Source organism: Scyliorhinus torazame, chromosome 2 (genome assembly GCF_047496885.1).
Source record: "Scyliorhinus torazame isolate Kashiwa2021f chromosome 2, sScyTor2.1, whole genome shotgun sequence".
NCBI classification, from domain to species: Eukaryota; Metazoa; Chordata; class Chondrichthyes; order Carcharhiniformes; family Scyliorhinidae; genus Scyliorhinus; species Scyliorhinus torazame.
The window spans coordinates 148,653,456-148,673,902 of record NC_092708.1 but is presented as its reverse complement, the minus strand read 5'-3'; the positions used below and the strand labels follow the sequence as shown (position 1 = coordinate 148,673,902).

The following is a 20,447-nucleotide window of genomic DNA, read 5'->3' as shown; positions in this document are numbered from 1 at the left end:
CAAGGGCGGGGGGAGTTTCTTTTGGGGTGGCGTTTGGGTGAAGGGGTTTCCCCTATTTGTGTTTTTAAATGTTATGTTATATGGGGGGTTATTGTATATGGGGGAAATCCAATGTATAATTTCTGATTGTTGTGTTCTTGTTTCTGTCTTTTTGTTGGGGGGGGGGGGGGGTTGATGAAAATTTGTTCAAAAATTTGAATAAATATATTTAAAGCATTTTTTTTTTAGGGAGACAAGTACCTTGGAGATAGATGCCTCACAGAAAAGACTGGGAACATGTACACTACTAAAAGGTAAACAGTTTGTATTTGCTTCAAAATCTCTAACACAATTCACCAATATTGAGCCAAAAACATTAGGTTTAGTGTTTTGAACCATGTGTTTTCATACCTATTTAGCAAAATGTTTGTAGTACAGACCGACCACAAGCCATTGGAGATGATTTGGTGAAAACCATTGACAAGTGCAACATCAAGATTGCAGCATCTCGATAAAGATTCACAGTTGTGACTGTGAGATCAAGTACAAGCCAGGTAACTTGATGGTCACATTGCACGTGCTTAGCAGACTGCCTAACCCACGACAGACAACGTATTCGTAAATCTCCAAGTTGACTGCATTGACAACGAACCTGAAGATGCTCGCCAAATTGATCAGTACATTTTGCACAATGCAAATGCCAGCAGCTATAAGAAATAACAAAATAAACATGAAAACCATCACTGACAGATGGCCTGATTCAATTCAGAATGTCCACAAACACGGAAGATCTTTTTGGCCTCATCAGGATAAGCTAAGCATTTCCCAGGGAGTCACTTTTAAAGGCAGGCTGGTTACCAAGTCAGAGTCGTTGTGACCCGATATTCTTCAACCACTTCATCACTCACACATGGACATAGATCGTACTGGAAGACTCACAACAGAAACCGTCTATTGACCGGGTATAAACAATGACATTGAAGTCATCATTGAGAAGTGCAAAACATATGAAAAACGTATGCCAATTCAGCACAAAGAACCACTGATCCCACATGAAGTCCCTACCCATCATTGGTCCAAAATTGCATCAGACCTCTTTCACGTGAATGCACTGGTTTCATAATCACTGTCGATTACTCAAATAACCTATTAATCGACAATCGCACAATACAGCAACACACCTTTGCACACACTTCAAATGTTATTTTTCTGTATTTTGGTGCGCCCAGAGATCATTACGGATAGCAGTCTGCAATATATTGGTAAGCCGTTTCAGGATATGAGAGAGTAGTGGAATATGGATCAAACTACTTTTTCTCCTTATTACCTCAGATCTAACGGCCTAGCTGAATGATTTGCCCAGTGAAATCTCTAATTATCAAATGTAGATAGACCAAGTAAAATCAATGAAGAAAGTGGGTATTTTAGAAATACTTTCGATGTTTGTGTTATTCTGTGAAACAGACTTGTAGCTGTGCGTGAGACTAATTTAATTAAACTGAAGAACATTTGTCTGCAGGGTTGAGGACATTAAATGAGTATAGGTGCGAAAGACATGCACTTCAACTAAAATTAGTTAAGTTGAATTTTCTGTAAGTAAATAATAACAACAATAATAATAACCTTTTATTGTCACAAGTATGAAGTTTCTGTGACAAGCCCCTAGTCGCCACATTCCGGCACCTGTTTAGGTAAGCTAGTACGGGAATTGAACCCGCGCTGCTGGCCTTGTTCTGCACCACAAATCAGCTGTTTAGCCCTAAGCTAAACCAGCTTGGGTACTGGACCGCTTCTTGGCACTTCTACCAGAAATCCAGCAGTTTGTAGCACGGAAATCTCAAATATACCCAGAGTTAGAAGATGAAAATTAGATTGGGGATGTGGCTTTTCTCACTGACATCGTGGTCTCCTGAGCTTGTTTAATGAGGTATTGCAGGGGGAAAAAAAATCACCTCTTGCCCCAGTAGTTGCTCGTGCAACAAACTTCATACTGCACCTGCAGTTAGTGTCCACTCAGTTACCTCAATTCCCAAATTTGGAAAGAAATGCTGGAAAAATACTCTGATCGAGGAATTAAATATGATCCATCAGTACACATACAAGTGCAATCTACACTGGCAGAATGTTTTTCGAGAACCACTTTTTTTCTCAGTGATCTGAAGCTCTTCCTCTCAAATCTATTTGATTTTACCTGAGCAAATGTGGCATAGTATGTCAAACCAGCTAAAGGGGAAAGATGTACGAGAATTTTGGTTGAATAGCTACAGTCCAGTTGTCCGACATTGCATTGCAAAGTTGATGTCAATATTTGGATCAACACATGTGAGCAGACCTTTTCTGCTATGGGACCCATCAAATGCAAGAAGCACAACAGCCTGATGGATGGAAACCTCAGTGCTGAATTGCGAAGCGTTTACACATTACTGAGTCCGAATCTAAGAAAGCTTGTGGAGGACAGATCCAACCAGAAGTCACATTAATGCAGATAAAGTGTAAATATTACATTTGATTTTGCCATCTGAAATTGATAATAGTTCTATGAATGCATGAATTAAGTATTTATGCATCTTCTGTAACTGGTTGTGAAATATTTGGCATGTGTTAAATGTAGGCTGCTGCCCAGAGATGAAGGAGGGCCTCTTGTGTGATCACTCACTAGCCTAGGTTGCCCATCACTGCTTTAAGGAATAGGTGCATGACATCATGAACAAGGAAGTATGCCATGCAATCCAGTTTTAGTTTTGTTTTTGCCTGTAAGCATAGCTTTTCAAAAATAAATTTTGAGTGCCCAATTATTTTTTTCCAATTAAGGGTCAGTTTAGCATGGCCAATCTACATATTTGGATGGTGGGGGGTCAAACCCACGCAGACATGGAGAGAATGTGCAAACTCCACACAGACAGTGACCTAGGCCAGGATCAAACCTGGTTCCTCGGCGCTGTAGATAGTAGTGCTAACCACTGCGCCACCGTGCCACCTTGCTTGTAAGCACAGCTGATTATGTATTTAAGCTTTCTGTCCACGTATATCTGTTCTCATGGGCCTAGCCTTAATAAATGAGCCCACAACTGTTTACCCAATCTCTTATGAGAAATTGATGCCTTTATATTATATAAACATGACAGCGATGGGCTGCTGGGCTTCCCCTCTATCCTGGAACGCCTTCCACAAGCCTCAAAATTGAGGCCAGAAAGCACCTGGCCCTCTTACGGTGCCAATAACTGATCACTTAGCAGGCCTCAATTGGACGAGGGCAGGCGTGCCCTCGTCCGAGAGTGTGGTGGAAGCAGATTCAATCATGGCTTCCAAAAAAATCTAAAGAGAAAAAAATCTAGCAGGGCTACAGGGATACAATTGCATGAATTATGAGCAGGGGTAGGCAACTCGGCACATCGAACCTGCGCCGTTATTCAATATAATCATGCCTGATCTGATTGTAACCTCAACCCCACTTTCCTGCCTACACCCAGTAATCTTTACACCCCCCTTCTTAATCAACAATCTATCTCGCTCTGCCTTAAAAATAGTTTCTGCTTGGACTGCCTTTTGGGGAAGAGATCCAGAGACTGACGATCCTCAAGAGTAAAAATTTCTCATTTCCATTTGAGTGACCTGTTTTTCAAATGTGACCCGTAGTTCTAGATTCTCTGACAAATACACCTTGCAAATACCCCATAGGATCATAAACGTTTCATCAAGTTTAATTTTTCTCTTCTAAATTCCAGTGGATACAAACCTAACCTCGGCAACCATTCATCATAAAACAACCCACCCTTTCCTGGTATTAGTCTAGCAAACCTTCTCTGAGCTGCTTCCAATGTATTTACATCTTTCCTTTAATAACGAGACAAACACATACACAATACTACAGATATGTTCCCACCAATGCCCTGTACAACTTAAGTGTAATCTCACTACTTTTGTATCAATTCCTCTCACAAGAAGCAATTACATTCTGTAGCTTTCCCAATTACTTGCTGTTCCTGCACACTGGGATAGGGCAGGAGCTGAATGCTCGTGAGCCAGCACCAATCTGACAGAACACAATACTTCCTTCTGTTTTAATTAAACAGGAAAAAGCTATTTCCAATAATCAGTTATTTTATAGTTTAAAAAAGGAAAACAGACTAACATACAGATAGATCTCTGTATATTTTACGAGTGACATTCAAGTCCCTTCAGTTTATGCAGTTCATTGCTCAAAGTTTAGAATTTACAGAAGTGAATAGGAGCTTCCTCAAAGGGCTAAGTACTCACTGTATATATCGGAGTCATCTCCAAGAATCCAGACTTTAAACTGGCAATCCAAGCCAGTTGTTACCAAAGTGGCTGGCCCACTTCTGTAACGAGGAAAATTTTGGAAGCAAAGGGCTGAAATATGGCTCTCATGTGGTGCATTTACTGTGGTATTAAGGACAAAACTACCAAAAGGAAAGAAACAATGTCAATTAAATTCAAATTACACAAGATTGATACATCGGAATTTAATGCAATGCTTCCTTATGAAAGATATTCTGGGACTGTCAACGCAGCAATCTAATTATATAACACCTTTAACATAATCAAATATCCAAAGATGCTTCACAGGAGCATTAGAAAACAAAGTATAACACCAAGCCACATAGAGAGATCTGAAATCAGATGACCAAAAGCTCGGTCAAGAAGATACATTTTAAGAATTGTCTAAAAGGAGGAAAGTGAGAGAGATGCAGGGAGGGAATTCCAGAGCTTGGGGTCTAGGAAGATGAAGCCACAGCCACCAATGGTGCAGCGATTATAATTTGGAATGCACAAGAGGCCAGATTTACTTTCAATCTCACTAATAATGGAAGCAGAGATGCCATAACGCACATGTAAAGCATGTAAGATTCCAGGAAATTCACAGGAATCAATTAAGGAGAAGCTTCTGACTGTTTCATCTACAGCACTGCGCCAACAAGTTTCTGTTAGTAAAGTAATGAGAGCTGTAGCAAAAATTGAAAACATGTCCTCCCTTCATATTTAAGGTTTGGCGTTTAAATAGAATAGGTGCTAATAAGTTAAGAATCAGCACAACATGGGGGTTAAATTGGGTAGTGCAGCATTTTTATTTTTAGACACTACGTCATAAATTGAGATTTAAGAATGGGATCCAAGGTGCACGTGCACTTTTGGCTGGACTACTAAGAGCCATTTCAAAGGGTCATTAAGTGTATACATGTTAGTTGTTTGTGCAACACCTTTCTGGAGATTTCCTATCCTTTTCATTCTTGCATATTCAGCCATTCTTCGATAATTAAGTGTATAAAGGGCTCCTAATACTTTTTGCAGCCACAATGCTCATTCAGAGGAACAACTGCCTTTAAGTAGCAATATCAGGGTTTCAGCTGAAGCAACCACTGAGTAATGCAGGTAAAACTGACATGAATTTAACATCCTGCCTGTTATGCAATGAATGGATGCGAGTCAATCATGCACTTTTTTGGGGCTTAGCCAATTTAACCTCCAACAGTCCAATAATACAGCCAGTTTACTTGAATAGGATTACACTTTATAAGCAGTAAATAATACTACTGTTATGGAACAAATGTACCAAACAACAAACCTAAAAGTTAACAACCTCTACGGCATTACAAATTTTCAATGGTCTACATTTTGGTAGGCAAAAAGTAAAAGGTGATTCATGTGGCTTTAGCAATGGAAGAAACATTTCTGACATTTATATTCCACCACTGTGCAAGCTGGTAAAATATTAATTACAATATTTCAATTAAAAAATACAAGAGTTCCATGGTAATAAATCTTATTTTAGTGGCTCTATTCATATACGATTCAAAAGCAGGTTAGATAATGTAGTTAATTTTTGTATATGGTTTTGGGAAAACCCACCTCTGCGTTTTCTCATTATAGGCCCAAAGTTTCATCTGCAACTCAAGGTCTGTTTCTTCCCCTTTCCTTTCTTCCACAGTTACTAACCATGCACCCTGGGAATCAAAGACTGCCTTGACCACCTCAGTCTGCTTTAGTCCCGATTGGTGGATATATTCCTGTTGTACTATGTCTAGCTGTGAAACAGAAACAACATTAACATTTGGTTGTTCTTCAATGTTTAAACACTGGAGAGCCTTCTGAAATGCACCATAAAGTATTTTATCTTCTTTGAAGTGCATGGAACACACAAATTTGATCAATACATAATACTGCATCAAAACTATTGCTGAAATGGTTTTTGCGTTTGATTGGCAAAATTAGAAAGACATGTTTGAAAGCATTTCCAGCTAATGGAATGATTTGGATCCTGGAGAAATGAATGATAAAGAATACAAGTTGCATGGCAACACGTTGTTTTGTTCAGCATAATAGCTGCATTACAACTGTGAATTACACTGTCCCATCAAAAATAATGCCATGCAAATGACATAGGATCAGGAGAGTGAACTAAAGCACAGTTTAGAAAATGTTATGCAATAAAAACAAACTTTAAGAAACTTATTAATCACCTGAAACTCAAATCTAGATTACTGCATATTGCAAGGTATTTCCAGGATTTACTTTAAAAAAATAACATGGCAGTTGGGAGTGGGTGCAGTACTGTGTTGTGTGTGGCTTCAGGCTACCAGCATTCTCTGACACGAGATTAATGGCATTCTTCTGTTTGTGTTTTGTTGAGGAAGAGAGGATGAGGCAAAGAATCCCATGGAGGTAAATTTTTCTCAGAATTCATACTGCCAAAGAAAGCCTCCATTAAGATTGTAAGAACGCAAGCCAGAGAAAACAGAAGAGTAGAGATAAAAGTTAACTATGATTCAAGCAACAGAAAATAAAGAATTGATATTGGAAGAAAATCCTTGAAATAAAATGAGAAAGCAAAACCAAAAATCAAGATTGGGTTATATTTCAGGATATTGTTCATTATTCTTCAAGGAATTAATCCAGATAAGTTATTTTTTAAATGTGCATACAACTTGCTTTAATGTGGCCAGTTTCTACGGTCAGTCTGATGCTGGGATGTGAATTGGAAACCAGATGCAGCATGGCTAGATGGCTGCAGATAATAAGAGGCTTGTAAAAAGGTTTTTCAGGGATTGAAAGCTGATAAATTCCCATGACCTGAAAATCTACATCCCACAGTACTTACGGAAGTGGCCCTAGACATAATGGATGCATTGGTGGTCATCTTCCAAGATTTTATAGACTGTGGAACGGTTCCTACAAATTGGAAGATAGCTAATATAACCTCGCACTTAAAAAGGGAGGGAGAGAGAAAACGGAATTATAGACCAGTCAGTCTGACGTCAATAGTGGGGGAAATTTTAGAGTGCATTATACAAGATTTAATAGAAGAGCATTTGGAAAACAGTGGCAGAATCGGACAGAGTCAGCATGGATTTATGAAAGGGACACCATGCAGAGATGCCTCAGTGTGATTTGGACAAGTTGAGTGAATGGGCAAAAGCATGGCAGATACAGTATATTGTGGATAAATGTAAGGTTATCCACTTTGGTAGCAAAAACAGGAAGGCAGATTATCTGAATGGTGATGGGGAATGTGCAATGAGACCTGGATATCCTCGTACATCAGTCATTGAACGTAAGCATGTAGGTGTATCAGGCGGTAAAGAAGGCAAATATATATTGGCCTTCATAGAGAGAGGATTCTGGCCTTCATACCGAGAAGATTCAAGTACAGGAGCAGGGATGTCTTGCTGCAATGATAGAGAACACACCGGGAATATTGTGACAGTTTTGGTCCTCTTATGGAGGAAAGATGTTCTTGCTCTAGAGGGAGTGCAGCGAAGGTTTACCAGACTGATTGCTGGGATGGTGGGACTGACATATGAGAAGAGATCAAGTCGGTTAGGATTATATTTACTGGAGTTCAAAAGAATGAGGGGGGGGATCTCATAGAAATCTGTAAAGTTCTAACAGGATTAGACAGGGTAGATGCAAGAAGGATGTTCCTGATGGTGAGAGTTCAGAACCATGGCGTCACAGTCTGAGGATACTGGGTAGACCATTTAGGACTGAGATGAGGAGAAATTTCTTCACCGTGGTGAGCCTATGCAATTCCCTACCATAGAAGGTAGTTGAGGCCAAAACACAAATATTGAAAGGACTTAGATATAGGACTTGGGGCGAATGGGATCAAAGGATATTTTGGGATGGGGAAAAGGCGGGAACAGGCTATTGAGTTGGATGATCAGCCATGATCATATCGAATGGTGGAGTGGGCTCAAAGGGCCAAATAGCCTACTCCGATATTTCTATTTTAAACACACGAGGTATCTTCCCATATGTTGCTGGGCCACATGCTAATAACAACATGAGTAATAAACATTGTTCTTTTGCCAGCAAATTCTAGGTCAATGATTCAAGTCCAGCTATGGCTCGTCTCATGCAATCTTAGCTCACTTCCCAAAAGATTAAGTGAAATATACATATAAAAAACATGCAGAACTAGTTCAAATTAAATAGCAGCTTGATAGTTACACCCATCCCATTTAAGTGTGTCATTCGGGACACTGGCAGTGTGTATTAACTTCTGGAAAGTAAAGCCTCTCAAGACTGTTGGTGGGTATAAATTATGCCACGAACCAGGGAAGTCAGCTATGCTAGTCCTCAATTCATCACAGAATGGAGGCAGAAATAAACAAACAAAAATTAAAGAGTAAAAAATGAAAATAATAAATAGCATGCTTGGGAACTGGGGAACGCTGTGGTCCATTAATCACTTTAAAATACATGCAGAAATCTTAGAATCATAGAATCCCTATAGTGCAGGTGGCCATCCAGCCCACCGAGTCTGCACCAACCCGTTGAAGACCACCCTACCTAGGCCCAATCCCCCACCCTATTCCAGCAACGCCACCCTAAGGGGCAATTTAGCAGAGCCAATCCACCTAACCTGCAATATTTGGAGTATAAGAAACCGGAGCACTCTGAAGGAACCCATACACACACTGGGAGAAAGTGCAAACTCCACACAGTTACCCAAGGTCGGGATAGAACCTGGGACCATTAAATCTTGTTGGGAAATTTCCCATAAAACCACTGTGCTATTTAAAAGATCAATCAATGAAACAGGAATGGTAAGACGGCAAGCTAACAGTGGTTTTTAAACTTAAAAACCTTTTGTCAGGGCTTTGCACCGACTGCTTTTATACTGCAGCTAATGACTCTTCTCAAATATTCTCAGACAATTTATGATGGACGTTTGCTAAAATGTATTTATTAGTAACTAGAATATGAAATTTGCTTGTTGGAATAACATCAATTATTCAAAGCATTTGAAAACGACTGCAAAATACTTTTATATTTATTTTTGAAAAAACACAGACAAACTAAATACCTTACAACATTATCAACATTCTAGTGACAAAAAGCATTGCATGAGTAACCACTTGAGATTGTAGCATTTGATTAAAGGTTAGTGAATACATCAAGATAGAAACAAAAACAAAAAATGCTTGAAATCTCAACACGTCTGACAGCATCTGTGGAGAGCGAAAAGAGCTTACATTTAGAGTCTGAATGACCCTTTGTCAATGCTGGAGAGAACTGAAAATAGGATGAGATTTATACTGTTGAGGGAGTGGGGAGAACGGGACATTGAGCAGTGGAGCTGGATAGAGGGCCAGCGATAGATGGTCATTGACAAAGGTGTCATGGACAAAAAGACAAAGGGAATCTAAACGGTGGCGATAATGACTAAGGGTGCTGGGGTTGTACTCAGAGTCTATTCAAAGACAACCTGAAGCTAAATACAGTAGTCACATGAATCTTAAATTACTATGAATAACCTGGAGATGAGCACTACATTTAAGCAGTACTCAAAATCTTCAACATAAAACACAAATGGAAAAGTGTAATTTGTCTTCTAGTCATTTTATTTTACTGTAACATGTACAGGATCCCTATGCCAACAGAATACAATATATTATCCAGTCTCTGCTCCCAAACACTGGCCAATTTACCACTTTGTTTCACTTGAAAATAACATTTTGAATGAACATTATATGCCCCTTAAAAAGGGCAAAAATGCAGTTCACGAAAGAATCACTTTAAAATACACTTAAAATGCAGCATGTCTTTTATTAACAAAATGAAATAGTTGTAGATTGGAAATAATTGCACTTACATTGTATAATTGCTTGTCACTCTGGAGCGAATAAAATTGCAAGTGCCCTGGTTTCCCATTTAGAACCAGAGCTTTGCTTCTTGGATCAAGCATTAAACCAGTTATAACCTCCTGACCTGAAGAAGGACCAAGAAACAAAACAGAAAAGCAACAATCTAGTGACAAACAATGACAACACAAGCATGCATTCAAACAAATCTCAGTCACATACATACCTTGAACCAAACCCTGAATTACAGCAGAAATATTCAGATTGCTTTGGATGATTGTTATTTCTGGAAGAGAAATCAAAATGTAATATTAAAAAAATAGAAACAAGGTGCCCAGAGGACTGGTCGAAAGTTAGAATTATAAATATTGCCAAATTGGGAGGGATCATAGAAAACACAAGCGATACATGCGTGTAATTTCACAAAGTGTGATTTATAAGACTTTATGGGCACAAATAGCCACTTGCAACGCAATGTACTGAGACCGGACTCAAAAACAGGGGAAAATTGAATGTTCAATATTCCTGGGTATACGATATTCAGGGAAAAAAATGGTGGCAGACTAAACCAACCTGTATAATGTAATGTCAGTCAGATGGGCAAATCTTTACCAACTGAACGGAACTCTCACACATACTGATACTACCATTTCAAAAGATGATGTGAAGTGTGTGTGAGCTTCGAAATCTGTTGCCCAATGTTATAAGTAATACAAAAGCATAACATAATCTCTCAAAGTTTACTTCTAAAACACAATGGCTCCTATGGAAGTTTCCAACCCTTACTATTATCACTGTGAGATGTACAATGCAAGACACCATCAGGTGAGGCTGCAATATGTTCAATCGCTCCCCCAAGGCGAGGCAGAAAGTCTTTTGTGTTTTCGGATCCATATCGCCACTGAACGAGCACAGACTCTACTCCACCAGACAGCAAATTAGTGCCTATTAAATAAAAAGCCACAGAAAACCCAATCAGCCAAGAACATTTTTCTTGCTGCAGCCTTTCACAAATAGCGGTCATTGTAAAATCTTAATGCAACAATTTGTCTCAACCTAAAACATAGCTCTGCAAACTCGAAAAAAGAATTGCAAGAAATACAAAGTCAAGTTTAGACTGCAATAATAAATATACAAAGTTTGGTGAATAGGTTGGGGAGTTACAAGTGGAAATGCCCGTGTGGGAAAATGATGTAGTGGCAATAACAGAAATATGGCTTAAAAAGAATGGGCTGCTTAAGATTATTGATACAAATGATTTAGAAAAAATAGGGAAGGAAAAAGGGAAATAGGGTGTCAGTATTGATTAGCAAAGCCTTTGTAGTGTTGGAAAAGGGGGACATGGACAGAATCGATTTGGTTTGAATTGATAGACAAAAAGGACATGTTCAAACTACTGGATAGTCAAAAGGTCTCAAGCACTGAGACAAGGAGCAAGAAAGAGTTAGAAGAGCACATCTGTAGGCAAGTCACAGAGATGTGAAAACACAATAGAGCAGTGATACATTAATTACCCAAATATCGATTGGCATAATGGGATAATGATAAGGGTAAAAGGAGGTGGTGTTTGCGAGCGGGTCGGCCGCATTGAGGAGCTCCCACTGGTGGCCACTATCTGCGGTGCTTTCGGGGGTTTCCCCGATTCTTTGCTCTTCCTCCCGATCGTTGTCGGCCTTTGGGGCCGTCCCAGGCGTCAAGCCGGGCTGGTCTGAAAACCGGCGAGGAACCCCACGTGAGTGTTGGGCGGCTGTGCTGAGGCGCGGGCCCAGGGCGGGCAGCTTTCTGAGCAGAGGGGGCGGAGCCAAACTGAGGACGAGGCGGCAGGCCCTAAGCCAGGGCGCGATGTAGTGGAGATGTTCCACATCGGGTGGCACCCGCCTAGAATGGGTTTGTTTTAAAACTGAAGTGCGGTTCCAGGGGAATTCTTGAGTAATACAAAAAAAGAGAAAGACGTTTTAAAGAAAGTTTTTGAAAAATATTTTTCTTTCTCTTGAAGGAAGAATTTATTGATTTAAAAAAAAAAAGATTGAAGAAGGAAAGAAGGGAAAAAAAGGGAAAAATAATAAGTCGTTAAAGGATACGAAAAGCAGCGTCTAAGAAGGGAGGAAGCGCGAGCTCGCCGTTGAATGAGGACCAGCAAAAGCGCTGACAAGATGGCGGATGCCGGACCGCACAGTGGGGCCGCACTGCTTACGGTGGAAAAGATGACCGAGGTGATGGCTGTGGAGCTGGAAAAGCAGTTTGCGAGGCACACGGAGGCTTTGAGGAAGGAGATGGCGGTCGCATTGAAGTCATTGGTGGAGGAGGCAATCGCCCCTGTGAGGGTAGCTGTGGCAAAGACATCAGCCGAGGTGAGAGAGCAGGGTGAGAAATTGAAGGAGGTGGAGGAGGCCGTGTCGCCGCACAGCGACCAGCTCACCTCAATGGGGGACGAGCTGTGGAGGATGGTGGAGGTCAACAGAGGACTCCGAGCAAAGCTCAAGGACTTGGAGAATCGCTCGAGGCGGCACAATCTGAGAATTGTGGGCTTGCCCGAAGGGACAGAGGATCCAAGGCCAATAGAGTACTTCACTAAGAGGTTGGCGAAGTTGATGGGGGAGGGTGAGAACCCCAACTGGTACGAGCTGGACCGAGCTCATCGGTCATTAAGGCCGAAGCCCAAAGTGAATGAACCGCCAAGTGCAGTAATTATCTGCTTCCACAAGTACTGTATAAAGGTGTTAAGCTGGGCGAAGCAGAAGCGCGAGGTGCAGTGGGATGGTGCTAGAGATCGGATTTACCAGGACTTGATGGTGGAGTTGGCAAAAAGGCGTTCGGGCGAGTGAAGGCGGCACTGTACAACAAGTGGGTGCGATTTGGTATGGTGTACCCAGCGAAGCTGAGGGCGACGTATAACGCCAAAGACTTTTATTTCGAAACAGTGGCGGCGGCTGAGGCGCTCGTGAGGGCAGAAGGCTTGGGACTGACGTGAGGAGCGGAGCTGGAAGAGAGACTGTGGACTGCGATTGGGGAGCTGGAAAATGTATAAATGCTATAACTTTCTTTTCATTGACGTGTATTGTAATTTACTTCATATTGTTACAGAGTTCAAGTTATTGGTTGGGTTGATTGGCATTCTGTGTTGAGACGGTTATATCTTATTTTAGTGAATTGTATGGGTTGGATTGTTGTTTTTTTTACTCTGGGACTGGGTGGGAGGGGACGGTATACCTTTTGGAGGGGGGGGGGGGGGAAAAGAGAGCCACCTGCGCTAGCTAACTAAAGTTGGCTAGTGACAGAGGTGAGGTGAAAGGAGGGCTGCAGACATTGGAGCCTGGTTAGCAGGTTTCGATGGGCCTACAAGGCGAGCAGTGGGGGGAGGATTGATGCTGGGAGACGTTCTTTTGAGAGGAAATGTAGGGGGGGGGGGGGGGGGGGGGGGGGAGTTCAATGTTAACATAAGAACTAGGAGCAGGAGTAGGCCATCTGGCCCCTCGAGCCTGCTCCACCATTCAATGAGATCATGGCTGATCTTTTGTGGACTCAGCTCCACTTTCCGGCCCGAACACCGTAACCCTTAATCCCTTTATTCTTCAAAAAACTATCTATCTTTATCTTAAAAACATTTAATGAAGGAGCCTCTACTGCTTCACTGGGCAAGGAATTCCATAGATTCACAACCCTTTGGGTGAAGAAGTTCCTCCTGGAACAATGGATAGGGGTGGGTCAGGCTCATGGGACAGGGCCCGGTGGTATGATGATGGTGGATAAGAAGGGTGAGGGTGGGAGAGACCCTCAGTTAAGATAGTCACGTGGAACGTGAGGGGGTTAGGAGGTCCAGTCAAGATGTCAAGGGTGCTTGCGCATCTTAAAAGTTTGAAAGCCGATGCAGCAATGCTGCAGGAGACTTACTTGCGGGTGAAGGACCAGGTGAGACTTAAAAAGGGCTGTGTTAGTCAGATGTTTCACTCTGGATTTGACAGAAGGGCTCGAGGGGTAGCGGTAATGGTCAGCAAAATTGTACGTTTCCAGATGGAGAATGTGGTTGCAGATCAGGGGGGTAGATATGTGATTGTGACAGGGGCGCTGGAGGGAGGGAGGTTAGTGGCGTTGGTAAGTGTATACGGTCCCAATTGGGAAGATGTGGGATTCGCGAAGAAGCGGTTTGGGGTCATCCGCCACTTGGACACACACAAACTGATAGTGTGTGTGTGTGTGTGTGTGTGTGTGTGTGTGAAGTGTGTGGGGGGGGGGGGGGGGGGGGGGGAAAGAGACTGGAACTTGGTGCAGGAACCAAGGTTGGACAGGTCACGGCCGCGCTCGCTGGTCCCATCAGGGAGGGGCGAAGGCATTGGCTGGGCTAATGGTGGAAATGGGAGGGGTGGACCCTTGGAGGTTTCTGCATCCGAGGGAGCAGGAGTACTCTATTTTCTCGGCAGTCCAGAAGGTATACTCGCGGATCAACTTTTTTGTGGTGGAGAATGCTTTGCTGGCTAGGGTTAAGGGGTCAGGATACTCGGCAATTGTAGTATCAGATCAAGCTCCGCATTGGGTGGATATGGTACTGGAGAAGGGGGTAGCGCAGAGGCCGGGGTGGAAATTAGATGCAAGACTTTTGGGGGACCAAGGGTTCTGTGACAAAATTGAAATGGTAATTGCGGAATATGTATGTTTCAACTGTACGGGTGAGGTGTCGAAGGCAGTTGTCTGGGAGGTTCTAAAGGCAGTGGTGAGGTCATCTTGTTTAAGGCCAGGGTGGACAAAGAGGAGAGGTTGGAGCGGCAGAGGGTAATAGATGAGATGTTGGAGGTAGATAGGAGTTATGCAGAAGATGTGGATCCAACGAAGTTGGAAAAGAGGAAGGAACTACAGGCGAGCTTTGACCGACTATCTACCAGGAAGGCGGTGCGCCAACTGAGGCGAGCAAGAGGTGCAGTTTACGAGCATGGAGATAAGTATATTAGCATGTCAGCTTCGGAGGGAGGCAGCGGTAAGGGAAATTGTTCAGGTGAGGGACAGGGCAGGGAAGTTGGTGGTGGCTCCGGATCAGAGTAACAAGGTCTTTGAGAAATTCTATGAGAGGTTGTACAGGTCAGAGCCACCTGGGGGAGACCGGGAGATGCAGGAATTTCTAGATGGGTTGAGTATCCGAGGTTAGGGGAGGAGGACAGGGCTACATTAGAAGGAGCGATAGTGGAGCAGGAGATAAAAGATGCGATTGGGAGGATGCAGTCGGGGAAGGTGGCAGGGCCGGATGGGTTTCCAGTGGAATATTATAAAAAATTCATGGATAAGCTGGCATCCCTGATGGTGGGGATGTTTGAAGAAGCAATAGGGAAGGAGGTGTTGCCACAAACCTTGGGGCAGGCATCGATTTCCCTGTTGCTAAAAAAAGATAAGGACCCGACGTAGTGTGGGTCGTATAGGCCCATATCACTTTAAACGTGAACGCAAAAGTATTGGCGAAGGTACTGGCGGGTAGGCTGGAGGAGTGCCTCCCGAAGGTGATAGGTGAAGATCAGACGGGGTTCGTCAGAGTGAGGCAGCTCTTTTCAAACGTTAGAAGGGTATTGAATGTGGTTATGGCACCGGCGGAGGGGAACGAAACAGAGGTGGTTGTGGCATTGGACGCTGAGAAGGCGTTTGACCGGGTAGAATGGGGGTACTTGATTGCAGTTCTGGAGCGGTTTGGGATTGGACCAAGATTTGTGGACTGGGTAAAGCTACTATATGAGGAACCGAGGGCGAGTGTCCGCACAAATAACATCAGCTCGAGATACTTCTCTCCACTGTGGGACAGGCAGGGATGTCCTATGTTGCCCCTGCTGTTTGCACTCGCGACTGAGCCGTTGGCCATCGCATTAAGAAGTTCGGGGTTATGGAAAGGAATAGTGCGGGGGAGGGGGGGGAACAGAGCATAGGGTGTCCTTAAATGCCGATGACTTGCTGTTATACGTGTCGGAACCGAGTGTGTCAATAGGGGGAATATTGGAGCTGCTTCGGGTGTTTGTGTCTTTCTCGGGGTACAAACTAAATCTAGGCAAGAGTGAGTATTTTGTGGTATCTCGGCCGGGGGTGGGGGGACTGCCATTCCGTAGGGCAGGAACTCACTTTAGGTACCTGGGGGTGCAGGTTGCCCGGGGGTGGGGGGCGCTCCGCAGTTACAACATTACTAGTTTGGTGTGGAGGGTGAAAGCTGATCTGTCAAGGTGGGATGGTCTCCCTCTGTCACTGGCGGTTCAGATACAGGTGGTTAAAATGAACGTGTTGCCGCGATTCCTGTTTATTTTCCAATGCCTGCTGATTTTCCTGCCAAAGGCATTTTTCAGAGAGATTGAAGGAATGATTAAGTCGTTCCTATGGGGAGGGAAGGTGGCCAGAATTAGAAAGGTGCTGCGACAAGAGGGGAAGGCAGGCAGGGGGTTTGGGTCTTCCGAACCTGATGTATTATTACTGGGCGGCGAATGTGGAGACGGTGTGAAGCTGGGTCAGAGGGGTTGATTCCCAGTGGGTCAGAATGGAGGCGGGATTGTGCAGGGGGCCCAGATTGAAAGCACTAGCAACAGCGCCACTCCCGATGGCCCGGGTAAATACTCAGGGAGTCCGGTAATAATAGCTTCATTGAAAATTTGGAGACGGTTTCGCCAACACTTCGGGTTGGGGGCAGGGTCAAGGAAATGCCGATTCGGGGGAACCACAGATTTGAGCCAGGGAAGTGGGATGGAAATTTTCGGAAATGGGAGGAGATGGGGATTAAGACACTACAAGATTTGTTTCTTAGAAGTTGGTTTGCAGGATTGAAGGAGCTGGAGGCGAAGTATGGGCTGGAGCAGGGGGAAATGTTGAGATACATGCAGGTTTGAGATTTTGCCAGAAAGGAGATACAGAGCTTCCCGGTGGAGCCGGTCTCCACATTGCTGGAGGAGGTGTTGACGACAAGGGGACTGGAGAAGAGGGCAGTGTCGGTGGTTTACAGAGCTACTTTGGAAGAGGAGAAGGCACCACTGGAAGGGATCAAAGCAAAGTGGGAGGAAGAGATGGGAGAGGATATGGAGGAGGGGTTCCAGTGTGAGGTGCTCCAGAGAGAGAACGCCTCCACGTCGTGCGTGATGTTGGGGCTAATCAGCTGACGGTGGTATACAGAGCACACCTCTCGAGGGCGAGGATGAACCGATTCTTTGAAGGAGTAGATGTGTGTGAACGTTGCGCGCGGGGGGGGGGGGGGGGGGGGGGTTGCGCGCTAATCACGTTCATATGTTTTGGCCCTGTCCAAAGCTGGAGGATTGCTGGATGGAGTTGTTTAGGGTGATCTCAGTGGTGCACGTGAAACTGGACCCGGGCACTTGGGGAGGCCATATTCGGGGTGTCGGACCAGCCGGGGTTGGAAACGGGTGCAGAGGCAGATGTTGTAGCCTTTACCTCGTTGATCGCCCAAAGGTGGATCCTGATGGGTTGGAGAGCACCCTGTGCCCTGGCGAGGCAGTGGGGGGGGACCTGTGTTGGAATTTTTGATCCTTGAGAAGGTTAAGTTTGAACTGAGGGGAAGGATGGAGGGGTTCTACAATTCATGGGCATTATTCATTATGCACTTTCAAGAACTGGATAACATCGAAGATTAGATGGGGGGGGGAAAAGAGGTGTTGGTTGGGAGGGTTGGGGGGAGGGGGCGGTGTGGGTTAATAGTGACTATGGGTGATTCCTGATTCCTTTTTGTCATTTGTTTATGTGAACATGCGGGCTAATGTTTGGGGTTTGGTGGAGGATGGGATTGTTGTTATTGATATGGGGATTGACATACTCGTTACTGATTGTTGTTTATTGTTGGTGGGTGTAAATTTGGGAGAAAATGTGAAAAAGGAGAATAAAAATATTTTTTTAAAAAAAGAGTAAAAGGTGTAATTTCAGGAGAACTTTTGTCACTAGTATGCTCTCGGTTTAACAAGGAAGGAGACATTTCTGGATCTGGTGCTGGGAATAAGGTGGGCTAAGAGGATCAAGCGGCTGTAGAACATTTGAAGTGATCAAAGTGATCAACATATCATAAGGTTTAGAATAGTGACGGAGAACGCATGGTACAAGTTAAAGTAGATTTCTAAATTGGAAGAGGGCTAACTTAATGGATTGATAGGAAATCTAACCAGGGTGAAATGGAACCAACCTTGGTGAGGAAAAATGGTAATGGAACAACAGGTAAATTCCAAAGAAAGATTAAAGTAGGTGAACCAAATGCAGTGATTCTTGGATGATGAAAGAGAAAGTGAATAGAACGAAACAAAAAAAGTGTACAATGCTTGTCAGATGAATTCTTCAAGTGCTAAACAAACTAAACACAATAAGTGGAAAAATAAAAAGGAAAATAAGATTGACAAAGAAAATGAGAATATAAAGTCAGTTAATATAAAAAGGAAACAAAACAAATCCAGATATATAAATAGTAATTGGGCTGTAAGGTCCTATTAGGGATAAAGAAGGTAATATATACTTAGAGGCACAGGGCCAGGCTAGAATACTTAATGAGTGCTATGTATTCGTGTTTACTAAGATGATGCTGGGAAAGAATTGGTATAAGTGGATAGTAGAGATAATGTATCAGGTGAAAATTCAGAAGCAGGACGTATTGGAAAGGCTGGCTACGCTTAGAGTGGATACGTCACATCATCTGATGACTTATGTTTCAACAACTCACCAAAGATCCTTCAACAGCACTTTACAAACCTGTGACCGGGACCACCTAGAAGGACAAGAGCTGCAGATGTGTGGGAACACCTTTGCCTGAATGTTCCCCTCCAAGTCACGCACCATCCTGACTTGGAACAATATTGCCATTCCTTCATTGTCATGGGTCAAAATCTTGAATCTTCCTTCCTAAAAGTTCCTATAACACATGGACTGCAGCAGTTCAAGGAAGCACACCACTACCTTCTCAAGGGCAATTAGGGATGGGCAATTAATGCTGACAGGCAGTGATGCCCACATCCCATAAACAAATTTTAAAAAAGATTGCTATGGAAGATGGTTGCAGATAGCAGAAGGGTTTGCCATAATCTTCCAATCTTTCCGAGATGTGGTAAGTGCCAGGGGATCGGAGAGTGGCAAATGTGAAATCCTTCGTCAAGAGAGAGCAAGGACTGTCCAAGTTGCCACAGGCTGCTCAGTTTAAAATCAGCAATAGGCAAGCTTTAAAAACAATAAAATCAGTTTACTAAGGCAGGACAACACATGTAAAAGGCAGATTGAATTTTGTTGATTAGCAGAGCCGGTTGAAGAAGGGAATGCAGCGGATGTTGATATGGGCTTTAAGAAAGCATTCGACAAAGTACCAGATAAAAGGCCGATTAACATAATTAAAGTCTATACAATAGGAGGGTCAGTGGCAGATTGGATAAAAGAAATTGACTTAAAGACTGAAAAGTGACTTGTGATAAATGGTTGTTTATCAGAATAGATGATATACATCAGTGTTTTCCAAGGGACAGTGCTAGGACCACTGATTTTCTGATTTATAAAAATGGCTTCAGTGTTGGAATACAGAGTAAAATGTCTAAATTTTCCATTGATACAGACAGTGTAGATGATACCAATCAACAGGATATTGATAGGTTAGCATAACGGACAGAGCAGTGCAGTGTGAGGTGATTCATTTTGAAAGAAGGGATAGGGAGATGAACTATGTACTTAATTGTACAGTCTAAACCAGGCATTGTCAAAGTCGGGGACGCGTCCCGTGGGTGGATCACGGGCGGTTGTCGGGAGGGTCGCGGAGCCATCCGTCGCGGCGATCCCCGATTGCGCAAATTCACGCGTCGTGGCCGGCTTTTAACTATGCCGGCTGCGAACGGCCGCGACCAGATTTTTAAAAATGCGGCCGCACTGCGCATGCGCACTGATGAGCGCGCACGCATGCGCAGTGTGGCCGCATTTTTAAAAATCTGGTCACAGCTTTTTGAAGGCTGTTCACAGCCGGCATAGTTAAAAACCGGCTGCAAAATGTTCAGGGAGAATGATGTGATGGGTTGCTTTCTGAACTTTGATGAGGATGAAGTGGAAGTCTCTTACTCCAAGAATGGGGAGTGATCCAACGATGGTTTCACCGCAGCTTTAACTTCAACCAAGAGATGTCAACTTTTTTTAATCTTGATTTATAAACATTCCAAAACAAAGTGCCTGCAGGTCGTATTTGGTAGCTTTATCAATTAATTGATTCTGACGTGTCTTTTATTTTTTTACATTTTTAATTGTAATGTTTAGGTGAAATGTGGTGAACCTCCAATTTCTAGAGGATGAAAACATGTTCAGTTTCTGCAGCTTTTCCTGGAAAATGTTATCAAATTAAACCCCCCCTGAACTAGTAAAAAAAAAAGCTGGCTGCTGCGGCTGTTGCCC

The 20,447-nt window shown here is 43.2% G+C and overlaps 1 protein-coding gene across 1 annotated transcript in view; it reads right to left on the bottom strand.

Moving 5' to 3' along the window:
* Positions 1 to 20,447, bottom strand: part of wdr75 (WD repeat domain 75) — a 54,051-nt gene that overhangs the window by 16,911 nt on the left and 16,693 nt on the right. Inside the window, exons 9-13 of the mRNA XM_072478003.1 lie at positions 10,872 to 11,030; positions 10,312 to 10,371; positions 10,097 to 10,212; positions 5,848 to 6,023; positions 4,237 to 4,400 (exon numbers count right to left, since the gene is read on the bottom strand). Of these exons, the coding sequence (XP_072334104.1) occupies positions 4,237 to 4,400; positions 5,848 to 6,023; positions 10,097 to 10,212; positions 10,312 to 10,371; positions 10,872 to 11,030 (675 nt within the window). The remainder of the gene's footprint in view (positions 1 to 4,236; positions 4,401 to 5,847; positions 6,024 to 10,096; positions 10,213 to 10,311; positions 10,372 to 10,871; positions 11,031 to 20,447) is intronic.